General features: G+C 52.6%; 1 protein-coding gene across 1 annotated transcript in view; it reads left to right on the forward strand.

Annotated features, from left to right (window-relative positions):
* Positions 1-6,011: 6,011 nt before the first annotated feature.
* The window catches only part of CDK5 (cyclin dependent kinase 5), a 28,228-nt gene continuing 19,042 nt past the window's right edge, over positions 6,012-15,197 (forward strand). Inside the window, exons 1-4 of the mRNA XM_075827829.1 lie at positions 6,012-6,117; positions 13,409-13,497; positions 13,584-13,651; positions 14,597-14,657. Of these exons, the coding sequence (XP_075683944.1) occupies positions 6,081-6,117; positions 13,409-13,497; positions 13,584-13,651; positions 14,597-14,657 (255 nt within the window). The 5' untranslated portion in view covers positions 6,012-6,080. The remainder of the gene's footprint in view (positions 6,118-13,408; positions 13,498-13,583; positions 13,652-14,596; positions 14,658-15,197) is intronic.

Raw genomic sequence — 15,197 nt, forward strand, 5'->3', positions numbered from 1 at the left:
ATATAGATAAGTAATAAAACCTCTATATAGTTCTGTTTCTCGGAAATGAGGAGTATATAGGAGTATACAGATGTATTATAGCAAGGTCTGACATTGTTTATTGCCCTAATTAAATAAAAGGTTTTCTGAAGTCTACAGGTATGTGGCTCCCTCGTCATGAAAAGATCATGATCCTCGGGCGGTCACTGGCAGCAGGGGCTTCTATTGGTATGACCAGGAACAACTTGGTGATGTGATGTCTATTTGTATTGTAGACGATGTGTCGTGAATATTCATTTTCTGGTGAGCACAACTGCCTAATTATTGAATAGTGAGTGCAGCTCTGGAGTATTTTACAGTCTTTAACTCAGGATAAGTACAAGATAAGAAATGTATGTGCATAGTGACTCGTCCTGCAGAATAGTGAGTGCAGCTCTGGAGTATAATACAGGATGTAACTCAGGATCAGTACAGGATAAGTAATGTAATGTATGTGCACAGTGACTCCACCAGCAGAATAGTGAGTGCAGCTCTGGAGTATAATACAGGATGTAACTCAGGATCACTACAGGATAAGTAATGTAATGTATGTACACAGTGACTCCACCAGCAGAATAGTGAGTGCAGCTCCGGAGTATAATACAGGATATAACTCAGGATCAGTACAGGATAAGTAATGTAATGTATGTGCACAGTGACTCCACCAGCAGAATAGTGAGTGCAGCTCTGGAGTATAATACTGGATATAACTCAGGATCAGTACAGGATAAGTAATGTAATGTATGTACACAGTGACTCCACCAGCAGAATAGTGAGTGCAGCTCTGGAGTATAATACAGGATGTAACTCAGGATCAGTACAGGATAAGTAATGTAATGTATGTACACAGTGACTCCACCAGCAGAATAGTGAGTGCAGCTCTGGAGTATAATACAGGATGTAACTCAGGATCAGTACAGGATAAGTAATGTAATGTATGTACACAGTGACTCCACTAGCAGAATAGTGAGTGCAGCTCCGGAGTATAATACAGGATATAACTCAGGATCAGTACAGGATAAGTAATGTAATGTATGTACACAGTGACTCCACCAGCAGAATAGTGAGTGCAGCTCTGGAGTATAATACAGGATGTAACTCAGGATCAGTACAGGATAAGTAATGTATGTACACAGTGACTCCACCAGCAGAATAGTGAGTGCAGCTCTGGAGTATAATACAGGATGTAACTCAGGATCAGTACAGGATAAGTAATGTAATGTATGTAAACAGAGAGTCCACCAGCAGAATAGTGAGTGCAGCTCTGGAGTATAATACAGGATATAACTCAGGATCAGTACAGGATAAGTAATGTAATGTATGTACACAGTGACTCCACCAGCAGAATAGTGAGTGCAGCTCCGGAGTATAATACAGGATATAACTCAGGATCAGTACAGGATAAGTAATGTAATGTATGTACACAGTGACTCCACCAGCAGAATAGTGAGTGCAGCTCTGGAGTATAATACTGGATATAACTCAGGATCAGTACAGGATAAGTAATGTAATGTATGTACACAGTGACTCCACCAGCAGAATAGTGAGTGCAGCTCTGGAGTATAATACAGGATGTAACTCAGGATCAGTACAGGACACCACAAGAACCCTTCATAGGAGAACAATGTAATGAAAATAAACAGTACAAAGAATTGGGACAAGGCAGGTGCTATCACACTGGAGTAAGATCTGGTCTATCTGTGGATGGAGACATGTTAGATGCTGAGCACTGGCGGACCTGCTGAGAAGGCCGAACTCGCAGGAGGACAAGAAACCGGTAAAAATGTGGTTCCGTAAGGAGGTCCGTTCTTATGTCAATAAAGCCAAATCATCGTAAACTGAAAAGTTCTATAACCTTCTAATAGACTTTGCGCACTTTAATTTCGCACCATGGGCAACATCTCTGCCTGCTGACAATGAATGGAAACTATCGTCTACATCCAGAGTCTGAAAACATGTTGTGACCCAGTCCTGCTCACCTGGCTTCAACGTTTGATACGAGAAATCTGAAATTCACTGTAATGAGCCGTGCATCAGTGTTTCTGTTCATTGACCGTAAGCAGAGATCTTCAAAATGGTGAATGTTTGATAAAGTATATTTGAATGTTGCAGAACTTCTCATTTTACAGTAATTATAGTTGATTTACTCAGGATTCGGAAACCTCTTTTAGGCTACGTTCACGTCACGTTCAGCAAATAGGCAAAGTGATACTTCCGGACAGTGGCGGATTAAGTAGACCATAGGCCCTGGGCTGTTACCTAAACTTGGGCCTCCCTTCCGCACCGCAACTATTGTTAACACTACCTTTTTGGGCAAGCATTAACAAATGGGTGTTACATACTGACAGTATCACACTGTGCCGGGACACAACCTCCTGACAAGGGGAATTGTCTATCAGTCCTGGAGTTCAGAAAGACTTTTTGTGAAATACAAGGATTTCCTATAATAAACATGTCAGGAGAGGGGACAGATTCTCTATAAATCTAGTGACTCACAGGTGACGACGTCTCAGATTCTAGTATTTTTTTTCTTTTCCATCTGGTCCAGAGCTCATGACGACTTCTCCCGGCCATGACCCATTTCGGCAGAATTTGCCATTCCGATGTCTTCGGCCCTTCACTTTTCCAACATTTCCACACCTATAAACGAAAATAAAATTATCATGGTGCCACATACTGTGCCCCTAAATATAATAGCACCAAACGCTGTGCGCCTGAATATAATCATACCACACGCTGTAAAACACCACATACACACAGCCCCCTGTACATAGTGCCACACACAGCCCCCTGTACATAGTGCCACACACAGCCCCCTGTACATTGTGCCACACACAGCCCCTGTAGATATTACACACCCCCATAGATAGCGCCACACAGCCCCCTGTACATAGTGCCACACAGAGCCACTGTATATATCACACATCCCCCCATAGTTACACACAGCCCCCTATAGATAGCGCCACACAGCCCCCCCCCTCTTGTAAATAGCACCACAAAGCCCCCTCTGTAAAGAGCTCCACACACATACCGCTGTGGACAGTGCCACACTGCCCCCCATTGTACAGTATATAGTGCTACACAGCCCTCCCCCTTTCTACATAGTGTCACACAGTGCTCCCCCTTTGTATATAGTGTCAGCGCTCCCCCCTTGTATATAGTGTCACATCGCTCCCCCTTGTGTATAGTGTCACACAGCGCTCCCCCCTTGTACATAGTGTCACACATCGCTCCCCCCTTGTATATAGTGTCACACAGCGCTCCCCCCTTGTACATAGTGTCACACAGTGCTCCCCCTTGTATATAGTGTCACACAGCGCTCCCCCTTGTACATAGTGTCACACAGCGCTCCCCCTTGTACATAGTGTCACACAGCGCTCCCCCTTGTATATAGTGTCACACAGCGCTCCCCCCTTGTACATAGTGTCACACAGCGCTCCCCCTTGTATATAGTGTCACCCAGCGCTCCCCCTTGTATATAGTGTCACACAGCGCTCCCCCCTTGTACATAGTGTCACACAGCGCTCCCCCTTGTACATAGTGTCACACAGCGCTCCCCCTTGTATATAGTGTCACACAGCGCTCCCCCCTTGTATATAGTGTCACACAGCACTCCCCCTTGTATATAGTGTCACACAGCACTCCCCCTTGTATATAGTGTCACACAGCGCTCCCCCTTGTATATAGTGTCACACAGCGCTCCCCCCTTGTACATAGTGTCACACAGCGCTCCCCCTTGTACATAGTGTCACACAGCGCTCCCCCTTGTATATAGTGTCACACAGCGCTCCCCCCTTGTATATAGTGTCACACAGCACTCCCCCTTGTATATAGTGTCACACAGCGCTCCCCCCTTGTACATAGTGTCACACAGCGCTCCCCCTTTGTATATAGTGTCACACAGCGCTCCCCCCCCTTGTATATAGTGTAATGGAGCAATCCCCCCCTCATTGAATATATACACAGCGATAGTCCCCACCTAAAAAAATATATACAGTTTACTCCCCTTACACCGTGGCGGCCGCTCAAGCTAGACGCGTGTGAATCCTCCGGACTAGACGCATGCGCAGACCGGCATGATGCAGAACCTCTTCACGCCGGCCTGCGCAGGGAGTCTTCCCAGCGCCTTATAGGCTGCAGGCCTAACGTGAGCTGCAGCCTATAGTATTCATCTGTGTCTGAGTCCTGAGGACTCAGATACAAATGAATGTGGCTGCCGCTAGCACCGGGGCCCCCTCCGGTACTAGCGACGCCACCGGGCATGAGGGGGCCCGTGCGATCATGTGCGGTTCGGGCGGCTATGGGAGCCTTGGGATCCGGGCGGCCGCCCGAACCACCCTAATAATGATCTGCCACTGCTTTCGGCACATATGCTGAACGGGCCTAAGTCCCTATTCACACAGAGTTGTTTGCAGGCAGGTAATTCTGCAAAAATGCTGCGAAATACGCTTCTCTGCCTCCTATTGATGTCAATGGGAGGTCAGAGACGTAAACGCCCGAAGATGGGGCATGTCGCTTCTTTTTCCTGCGAGACGGTTTTTCCATTCGCGGGGAAAAAACGCCTCCGCCTCCCATTGAAATCAATCGGAGGCATTTTTGGCATGTTTTACGACACGTCAATAAAATGTGTTAAAAAAACTCTGTGTGAACAGGGCCTTAGACTCCTATAACCCAACAGCGGCTAAAAGAACGTCTTTATGGTATCCGCCGGGCAGGTATGTTGGTTTACCGTTATTTATAACTATATGAAAACGTAGGGTGCTTTGCTACACAGTTGTCCACCGCAAAAAATAAACCTATACCTCACTGTATCCGGGGATTTTTTTTTGCACGTGGGCCTAGTAATGGTATACAGAGGCATAAATCGGGGCTTTATGTTAGTTTGTTGTATATCCCACTAGATTTCCCCATATGCGGCAAACACAGTCCCATAACGTGATGTTAAACTGAGCCTAAGGCTGCGTTCACATCTGTGTTGTGACTTCCGTTCTAGCGCATCCGTCAGAGGATCACAAGAACGGAAGTAAACGTTTCTGTAAAAAAAAAAACATTGCTTTCAATGGGTTTTATTTTCGTGTCAGTTGTGCTCGGTTAGTGCCTGTTCACATCAGCGTTGGCTTTCCGTTCCAGGGTTCTGTCGGAGGTTTCCGTCGGGTGAACTCCGCAACGGAAAGTCAAACTGAAACCACAGCTAACGTTTCCGTCACCATTGATATCAATGGTGACGGAAACATTGCAAATGGTTTACGTTCGTCACCATTCCGGCAGTTTTCCGTTTTAATGACGGAATCAATAGCGGAGCCGACTGCGCTATTGATTTGTTGGAATGGTGACGAACGGAAACCATTAGCAATGTTTCCGTCACCATTGATATCACGAACATATTTTACCTTCCGTTGCATTTAGTCTGTCCATTTCTTTTTTATTTCAACGGATATGCTAAAACGGATGACACAACGCAGATGTGAACGAAGCCTAAGTCCGCCGTACATGGGTCAATTTAACTCTATCCTTCTGGTCACATCACAACTGTCAGGTCGTAACCAGATATGCGTTTATTTCTGAGCCTATGGAGAATGCAGTCAAGAGACTAATCACGACATGTCACTGCGGCTGTGTCCTATATAGACGGTGGTAAGCGTAATTGGTTAAAGGATTTTTTTTCCGGAATCGGCACATATTTTTATTAATATAATGAAAAGTTATACAGTTCTCCAATAGGCTTTCTGTGTCAACTATTCACGGTTTTCAAGACCTCTGCTTGCTGTCATTCAAAAAAAATGTGTCCTCTAAACTTTATGATGGGTGTACAAATATGGCCGAAATTAAACAACCGAGGATGGCTCCACCCACAGCCCCATGGTAACTGCGTACTCAAAAGATGGGCGGGCACAGCGTCTGTTTATTACCATGGAAATTAGTTCTAGGATGACGTCATCCGAAAGTCTATAGCTATTGGTCAGGAGAACGCCTTTTTGCTCGTCCTTTATGCATAGATTAGAGGTTGGGCGTGGTCAGATTTTCGCGCATGCGCATTCCGGAAGAGGCCTGACAGCAGCGAGATGCAGAAATACGAGAAGCTGGAAAAGATCGGAGAAGGTGAGAAAACCCGCGGAGGCGACTAGGAAAGGCCGAGGATGTGCGGCCTGCACGTACTTATAGGGGTATTTTATTGCCATAAGGGCCCTATTATCAGACTACTGTCATCCTCCTCCATAGCATCGTACTACTGTCCTCATCTTCCTACATAGCATCAGACTACTGTCCTCATCCTCCTCCATAGCATCGGACTACTGTCCTCCTCTTCCTCCATAGCGTCCGACTACTGTCCTCATCCTCCTCCATAGCATTGTACTACTGTCCTCATCTTCCTCCATAGCATCGTACCACTGTCCTCATCTTCCTCCATAGCATCGTACCACTGTCCTCATCCTCCTCCATAGCATCCGACTACTGTCCTCATACTCCTCCATAGCGTCAGACTACTGTCCTCATCTTCCTCCATAGCGTCAGACTACTGTCCTCATACTCCTCCATAGCGTCAGACTACTGTCCTCATCCTCCTCCATAGGTTCGTACTACTGTCCTCATCCCCCTCCAGAGCATCGGACTACTGTCCTCATCCTCCTCCATAGCGTTGGACTACTGTCCTCATCCTCCTCCATAGACTCGTACTACTGTCCTCACCCTCCTCCTCCATAGCATCAGACTACTGTCCTCCTCCTCCTCCATAGCATCAGACTACTATCCTCCTCCAGAGCGTTGGACTACTGTCCTCATCCTCCTCCATAGACTCGTACTACTGTCCTCACCCTCCTCCTCCATAGCATCAGACTACTGTCCTCCTCCTCCTCCATAGCATCAGACTACTATCCTCCTCCATAGCGTCGGACTACTGTCCTCATCCCCTCCAGAGCGTCGGACTACTGTCCTCATCCTCCTCCATAGCGTTGGACTACTGTCCTCATCCTCCTCCATAGCGTTGGACTACTGTCCTCATCCTCCTCCATAGCGTTGGACTACTGTCCTCATCCTCCTCCATAGCGTTGGACTACTGTCCTCATCCTCCTCCAGAGCGTCGGACTACTGTCCTCATCCTCCTCCATAGCGTTGGACTACTGTCCTCATCCTCCTCCATAGCGTTGGACTACTGTCCTCATCCTCCTCCATAGCGTCCGACTACTGTCCTCATCCTCCTCCATAGCATTGTACTACTGTCCTCATCTTCCTCCATAGCATCGTACCACTGTCCTCATCTTCCTCCATAGCATCAGACTACTGTCCTCATACTCCTCCATAGCGTCAGACTACTGTCCTCATCTTCCTCCATAGCGTCAGACTACTGTCCTCATACTCCTCCATAGCGTCAGACTACTGTCCTCATCCTCCTCCATAGCGGCGGACTACTGTCCTCCTCCTCCATAGGTTCGTACTACTGTCCTCATCCCCCTCCAGAGCATCGGACTACTGTCCTCATCCTCCTCCATAGCGTTGGACTACTGTCCTCATCCTCCTCCATAGACTCGTACTACTGTCCTCATCCTCCTCCTCCATAGCATCAGACTACTGTCCTCCTCCTCCTCCATAGCATCAGACTACTATCCTCCTCCATAGCGTCGGACTACTGTCCTCATCCCCTCCAGAGCGTCGGACTACTGTCCTCATCCTCCTCCATAGCGTTGGACTACTGTCCTCATCCTCCTCCATAGCGTTGGACTACTGTCCTCATCCTCCTCCAGAGCGTTGGACTACTGTCCTCATCCTCCTCCAGAGCGTCGGACTACTGTCCTCATCCTCCTCCATAGCGTCGGACTACTGTCCTCATCCTCCTCCAGAGCGTCGGACTACTGTCGTCCTCCTCCTCCAGAGCGTTGGACTACTGTCCTCCTCCTCCTCCATAGCGTTGGACTACTGTCCTCATCCTCCTCCATAGCGTTGGACTACTGTCCTCATCCTCCTCCAGAGCGTCGGACTACTGTGTCCTCATCCTCCTCCAGAGCGTCGGACTACTGTGTCCTCATCCTCCTCCAGAGCGTCGGACTACTGTGTCCTCATCCTCCTCCAGAGCGTCGGACTACTGTCCTCATCCCCCTCCAGAGCGTCGGACTACTGTCCTCATCCCCCTCCAGAGCGTCGGACTACTGTCCTCATCCCCCTCCAGAGCGTCGGACTACTGTCCTCATCCCCCTCCAGAGCGTCGGACTACTGTCCTCATCCCCCTCCAGAGCGTCGGACTACTGTCCTCATCCCCCTCCAGAGCGTCGGACTACTGTCCTCATCCCCCTCCAGAGCGTCGGACTACTGTCCTCATCCCCCTCCAGAGCGTCGGACTACTGTCCTCATCCCCCTCCAGAGCGTCGGACTACTGTCCTCATCCCCCTCCAGAGCGTCGGACTACTGTCCTCATCCCCCTCCAGAGCGTCGGACTACTGTCCTCATCCCCCTCCAGAGCGTCGGACTACTGTCCTCATCCCCCTCCAGAGCGTCGGACTACTGTCCTCATCCCCCTCCAGAGCGTCGGACTACTGTCCTCATCCCCCTCCAGAGCGTCGGACTACTGTCCTCATCCCCCTCCAGAGCGTCGGACTACTGTCCTCATCCCCCTCCAGAGCGTCGGACTACTGTCCTCATCCCCCTCCAGAGCGTCGGACTACTGTCCTCATCCCCCTCCAGAGCGTCGGACTACTGTCCTCATCCCCCTCCAGAGCGTCGGACTACTGTCCTCATCCCCCTCCAGAGCGTCGGACTACTGTCCTCATCCCCCTCCAGAGCGTCGGACTACTGTCCTCATCCCCCTCCAGAGCGTCGGACTACTGTCCTCATCCCCCTCCAGAGCGTCGGACTACTGTCCTCATCCCCCTCCAGAGCGTCGGACTACTGTCCTCATCCCCCTCCAGAGCGTCGGACTACTGTCCTCATCCCCCTCCAGAGCGTCGGACTACTGTCCTCATCCCCCTCCAGAGCGTCGGACTACTGTCCTCATCCCCCTCCAGAGCGTCGGACTACTGTCCTCATCCCCCTCCAGAGCGTCGGACTACTGTCCTCATCCCCCTCCAGAGCGTCGGACTACTGTCCTCATCCCCCTCCAGAGCGTCGGACTACTGTCCTCATCCCCCTCCAGAGCGTCGGACTACTGTCCTCATCCCCCTCCAGAGCGTCGGACTACTGTCCTCATCCCCCTCCAGAGCGTCGGACTACTGTCCTCATCCCCCTCCAGAGCGTCGGACTACTGTCCTCATCCCCCTCCAGAGCGTCGGACTACTGTCCTCATCCCCCTCCAGAGCGTCGGACTACTGTCCTCATCCCCCTCCAGAGCGTCGGACTACTGTCCTCATCCCCCTCCAGAGCGTCGGACTACTGTCCTCATCCCCCTCCAGAGCGTCGGACTACTGTCCTCATCCCCCTCCAGAGCGTCGGACTACTGTCCTCATCCCCCTCCAGAGCGTCGGACTACTGTCCTCATCCCCCTCCAGAGCGTCGGACTACTGTCCTCATCCCCCTCCAGAGCGTCGGACTACTGTCCTCATCCCCCTCCAGAGCGTCGGACTACTGTCCTCATCCCCCTCCAGAGCGTCGGACTACTGTCCTCATCCCCCTCCAGAGCGTCGGACTACTGTCCTCATCCCCCTCCAGAGCGTCGGACTACTGTCCTCATCCCCCTCCAGAGCGTCGGACTACTGTCCTCATCCCCCTCCAGAGCGTCGGACTACTGTCCTCATCCCCCTCCAGAGCGTCGGACTACTGTCCTCATCCCCCTCCAGAGCGTCGGACTACTGTCCTCATCCCCCTCCAGAGCGTCGGACTACTGTCCTCATCCCCCTCCAGAGCGTCGGACTACTGTCCTCATCCCCCTCCAGAGCGTCGGACTACTGTCCTCATCCCCCTCCAGAGCGTCGGACTACTGTCCTCATCCCCCTCCAGAGCGTCGGACTACTGTCCTCATCCCCCTCCAGAGCGTCGGACTACTGTCCTCATCCCCCTCCAGAGCGTCGGACTACTGTCCTCATCCCCCTCCAGAGCGTCGGACTACTGTCCTCATCCCCCTCCAGAGCGTCGGACTACTGTCCTCATCCCCCTCCAGAGCGTCGGACTACTGTCCTCATCCCCCTCCAGAGCGTCGGACTACTGTCCTCATCCCCCTCCAGAGCGTCGGACTACTGTCCTCATCCCCCTCCAGAGCGTCGGACTACTGTCCTCATCCCCCTCCAGAGCGTCGGACTACTGTCCTCATCCCCCTCCAGAGCGTCGGACTACTGTCCTCATCCCCCTCCAGAGCGTCGGACTACTGTCCTCATCCCCCTCCAGAGCGTCGGACTACTGTCCTCATCCCCCTCCAGAGCGTCGGACTACTGTCCTCATCCCCCTCCAGAGCGTCGGACTACTGTCCTCATCCCCCTCCAGAGCGTCGGACTACTGTCCTCATCCCCCTCCAGAGCGTCGGACTACTGTCCTCATCCCCCTCCAGAGCGTCGGACTACTGTCCTCATCCCCCTCCAGAGCGTCGGACTACTGTCCTCATCCCCCTCCAGAGCGTCGGACTACTGTCCTCATCCCCCTCCAGAGCGTCGGACTACTGTCCTCATCCCCCTCCAGAGCGTCGGACTACTGTCCTCATCCCCCTCCAGAGCGTCGGACTACTGTCCTCATCCCCCTCCAGAGCGTCGGACTACTGTCCTCATCCCCCTCCAGAGCGTCGGACTACTGTCCTCATCCCCCTCCAGAGCGTCGGACTACTGTCCTCATCCCCCTCCAGAGCGTCGGACTACTGTCCTCATCCCCCTCCAGAGCGTCGGACTACTGTCCTCATCCCCCTCCAGAGCGTCGGACTACTGTCCTCATCCCCCTCCAGAGCGTCGGACTACTGTCCTCATCCCCCTCCAGAGCGTCGGACTACTGTCCTCATCCCCCTCCAGAGCGTCGGACTACTGTCCTCATCCCCCTCCAGAGCGTCGGACTACTGTCCTCATCCCCCTCCAGAGCGTCGGACTACTGTCCTCATCCCCCTCCAGAGCGTCGGACTACTGTCCTCATCCCCCTCCAGAGCGTCGGACTACTGTCCTCATCCCCCTCCAGAGCGTCGGACTACTGTCCTCATCCCCCTCCAGAGCGTCGGACTACTGTCCTCATCCCCCTCCAGAGCGTCGGACTACTGTCCTCATCCCCCTCCAGAGCGTCGGACTACTGTCCTCATCCCCCTCCAGAGCGTCGGACTACTGTCCTCATCCCCCTCCAGAGCGTCGGACTACTGTCCTCATCCCCCTCCAGAGCGTCGGACTACTGTCCTCATCCCCCTCCAGAGCGTCGGACTACTGTCCTCATCCCCCTCCAGAGCGTCGGACTACTGTCCTCATCCCCCTCCAGAGCGTCGGACTACTGTCCTCATCCCCCTCCAGAGCGTCGGACTACTGTCCTCATCCCCCTCCAGAGCGTCGGACTACTGTCCTCATCCCCCTCCAGAGCGTCGGACTACTGTCCTCATCCCCCTCCAGAGCGTCGGACTACTGTCCTCATCCCCCTCCAGAGCGTCGGACTACTGTCCTCATCCCCCTCCAGAGCGTCGGACTACTGTCCTCATCCCCCTCCAGAGCGTCGGACTACTGTCCTCATCCCCCTCCAGAGCGTCGGACTACTGTCCTCATCCCCCTCCAGAGCGTCGGACTACTGTCCTCATCCCCCTCCAGAGCGTCGGACTACTGTCCTCATCCCCCTCCAGAGCGTCGGACTACTGTCCTCATCCCCCTCCAGAGCGTCGGACTACTGTCCTCATCCCCCTCCAGAGCGTCGGACTACTGTCCTCATCCCCCTCCAGAGCGTCGGACTACTGTCCTCATCCCCCTCCAGAGCGTCGGACTACTGTCCTCATCCCCCTCCAGAGCGTCGGACTACTGTCCTCATCCCCCTCCAGAGCGTCGGACTACTGTCCTCATCCCCCTCCAGAGCGTCGGACTACTGTCCTCATCCCCCTCCAGAGCGTCGGACTACTGTCCTCATCCCCCTCCAGAGCGTCGGACTACTGTCCTCATCCCCCTCCAGAGCGTCGGACTACTGTCCTCATCCCCCTCCAGAGCGTCGGACTACTGTCCTCATCCCCCTCCAGAGCGTCGGACTACTGTCCTCATCCCCCTCCAGAGCGTCGGACTACTGTCCTCATCCCCCTCCAGAGCGTCGGACTACTGTCCTCATCCCTCTTCCAGAGCGTCGGACTACTGTCCTCATCCCTCTTCCATCGCGTCGGACTACTGTCCTCATCCCTCTTCCATCGCGTCGGACTACTGTCCTCATCCCTCTTCCATCGCGTCGGACTACTGTCCTCCTCCTCCTCCATAGCGTCGGACTACTGTCCTCCTCCTCCTCCATAGCGTCGGACTACTGTCCTCCTCCTCCTCCATAGCGTCGGACTACTGTCCTCCTCCTCCTCCATAGCGTCGGACTACTGTCCTCCTCCTCCTCCATAGCGTCGGACTACTGTCCTCCTCCTCCTCCATAGCGTCGGACTACTGTCCTCCTCCTCCTCCATAGCGTCGGACTACTGTCCTCCTCCTCCTCCATAGCGTCGGACTACTGTCCTCCTCCTCCTCCATAGCGTCGGACTACTGTCCTCCTCCTCCTCCATAGCGTCGGACTACTGTCCTCCTCCTCCTCCATAGCGTCGGACTACTGTCCTCCTCCTCCTCCATAGCGTCGGACTACTGTCCTCCTCCTCCTCCATAGCGTCGGACTACTGTCCTCCTCCTCCTCCATAGCGTCGGACTACTGTCCTCCTCCTCCTCCATAGCGTCGGACTACTGTCCTCCTCCTCCTCCATAGCGTCGGACTACTGTCCTCCTCCTCCTCCATAGCGTCGGACTACTGTCCTCCTCCTCCTCCATAGCGTCGGACTACTGTCCTCCTCCTCCTCCATAGCGTCGGACTACTGTCCTCCTCCTCCTCCATAGCGTCGGACTACTGTCCTCCTCCTCCTCCATAGCGTCGGACTACTGTCCTCCTCCTCCTCCATAGCGTCGGACTACTGTCCTCAACCTGCTCCTCCTCCATAGCATTGGACTACTGTCCTCAACCTCCTCCTCCTCCATAGCATTGGACTACTGTCCTCATCCTCCTCTATAGTATCATCTATGCTAACAGTTCTTTATAGAAACAAGGAGGCAGGAGAGACATGGCTGGTGTCAGTCCTGCGTCCCCCGTGTGGAGGTTTCTGCTCAGGGAGTCGTGATTCCTGATGATGTCATTGATTCTTTAGTTTGTGGTGTTGTGAATGGCGCAGCGGTGACGACGTGTCTCTCCTGCCCATCTTCCAGTTTTCTTCACTTCCGCCCTCATTCAGGGAATGTATAGTTGGTAATGGTTAGTCCGTGTGGTATAAAACTCCGTCTGCTGCGTCTCACGGCAGGTACTTACGGCACGGTGTTCAAAGCGAAGAATCGGGAGACCCATGAGATCGTGGCTCTGAAACGCGTGAGGCTGGACGACGATGATGAGGTGAGCGGGGCCGCGTCGCTGAAGGTACGTGCTCTGTATAAGGGGTCTCTGTTCTCTATATGTCAGACCCCCATCTGTCTCTACAGGGGGTCCCCAGCTCTGCCCTCCGAGAGATCTGCTTACTGAAGGAGCTGAAACACAAGAACATCGTAAGGTAAGAAGGCGACCGCTGTATTAATTCTATTCTTCTAGCACGGACATCGTCCTGTCGCACGCACAATGGGGGCCAATTAAAGGGGACACGTCAAATACCCAAAAAAGCTAAATCGCCACCGTACCTTTTTATTCCTGCCTTCCCCTGATTGGTGAGCTTCCCCTAGGTGCCTCCTTCCCCCGCCATCGGCCCTGTTCATTTTGGCGGCTGATATGCTAATACATGAATAAAAGACACTGGGGGGGTCTCCACCACTCGGCGCCAATGTGGCGGGAACCTAAACCGCTCTGTCCGGCACGTAGAGAGATAAAAAGACTTCTCAATCGGGGGAAGGGAGAAATAAAAGAATGGCGGCTTTTTAGGGACCTATAAAGGGGTATAATGCTGATAGAAATGGATGGCGTTTCTCCGCAGGGACCCTGTCCCATCTGGAGGACTGACAGGGATATGCCACCAATCTGATTACTACGGCAGTGAGAGAGACAAGTGAAGAGTGATTCCTGCCCGGCCTCCTCGCCCCTTCTCTGCCCTCCGCTTAGTAACCATTTTGCCTTGAGCTGAAGTACTGAGACAGACTGGTTGCTAGGGACATCCTGCCTGACAACCGTATTGAAAAGACTGTGTATCCCTAGCAACCTGACACGACGTGATCTCTGCAGATCAAACCTGGATTAGCAGCGCAGAGAAGTTGAAAGCAGTTTGGCAGCAGTCACCATGGTATTCACTACCTCCGCTTGCTTTAGTAACCAGATTTTTGTCCCATTTTTTTTTTTTCCTGGACGGAGTTGTATGGCTATATTTTTCCTGTATGTACGGCACCCGACAGGGTCTGTGCTGCAGCTTACGGGGGGCCATGCGGCTCGGTACCAGGGAACCATACAGCCCACGTGGCTCTGCCATAGTCATCCGCTCTTCCTCACGCTGTCATTCATTGCTTGTTGGCAGGTTACACGATGTTCTTCACAGTGACAAGAAGCTGACGCTGGTCTTTGAGTATTGTGATCAGGTGAGTGGTGGCCGGACCTCGTATATGCTCCGGGGGTCCAGTCAGGAGGAATTATTTGCAGACTTTACGATTTAAACTCATCTGGTAAATGTCAGTCAATGGATTGTAGTGATCAGTCCTAACTCTCCCTAGCCTGATGGCTGATAACAGGGAGCAATAGATAGTATTGACCTGCCGTACAGTCACCGGATATGCCATAAATGTCTGTTGGGTGGAGGTCTCGCCTGTGGGACATGAGTCTTTGTGGAGAATGGGAGTCCTTCGATCCCAGTCCCGTCTGGTGAGGTGCATGTGTGCGGCTCTCTCCATTCACTTCTATAGGCGTTAAAAGGGGTTGTCCAGGTTTAGAAAAACATTGCTATCTTCCAAAAACAGCGCCACACCCGTCCATGGGTTGTGTCTGGTATTGCAGCTCCGCTATATTGAAGCGAATGGGTCTGAGCTGCATTACCACACTTAACCTGTGGACAGATGGGGCGCTGTTTTTGGAAAATTGCAGCCAAGTTTTTATTAATCCTGTACAACCATTTTAGGGGAACA

This window comes from Rhinoderma darwinii, chromosome 5 (genome assembly GCF_050947455.1).
Source record: "Rhinoderma darwinii isolate aRhiDar2 chromosome 5, aRhiDar2.hap1, whole genome shotgun sequence".
Taxonomy (NCBI): Eukaryota; Metazoa; Chordata; class Amphibia; order Anura; family Rhinodermatidae; genus Rhinoderma; species Rhinoderma darwinii.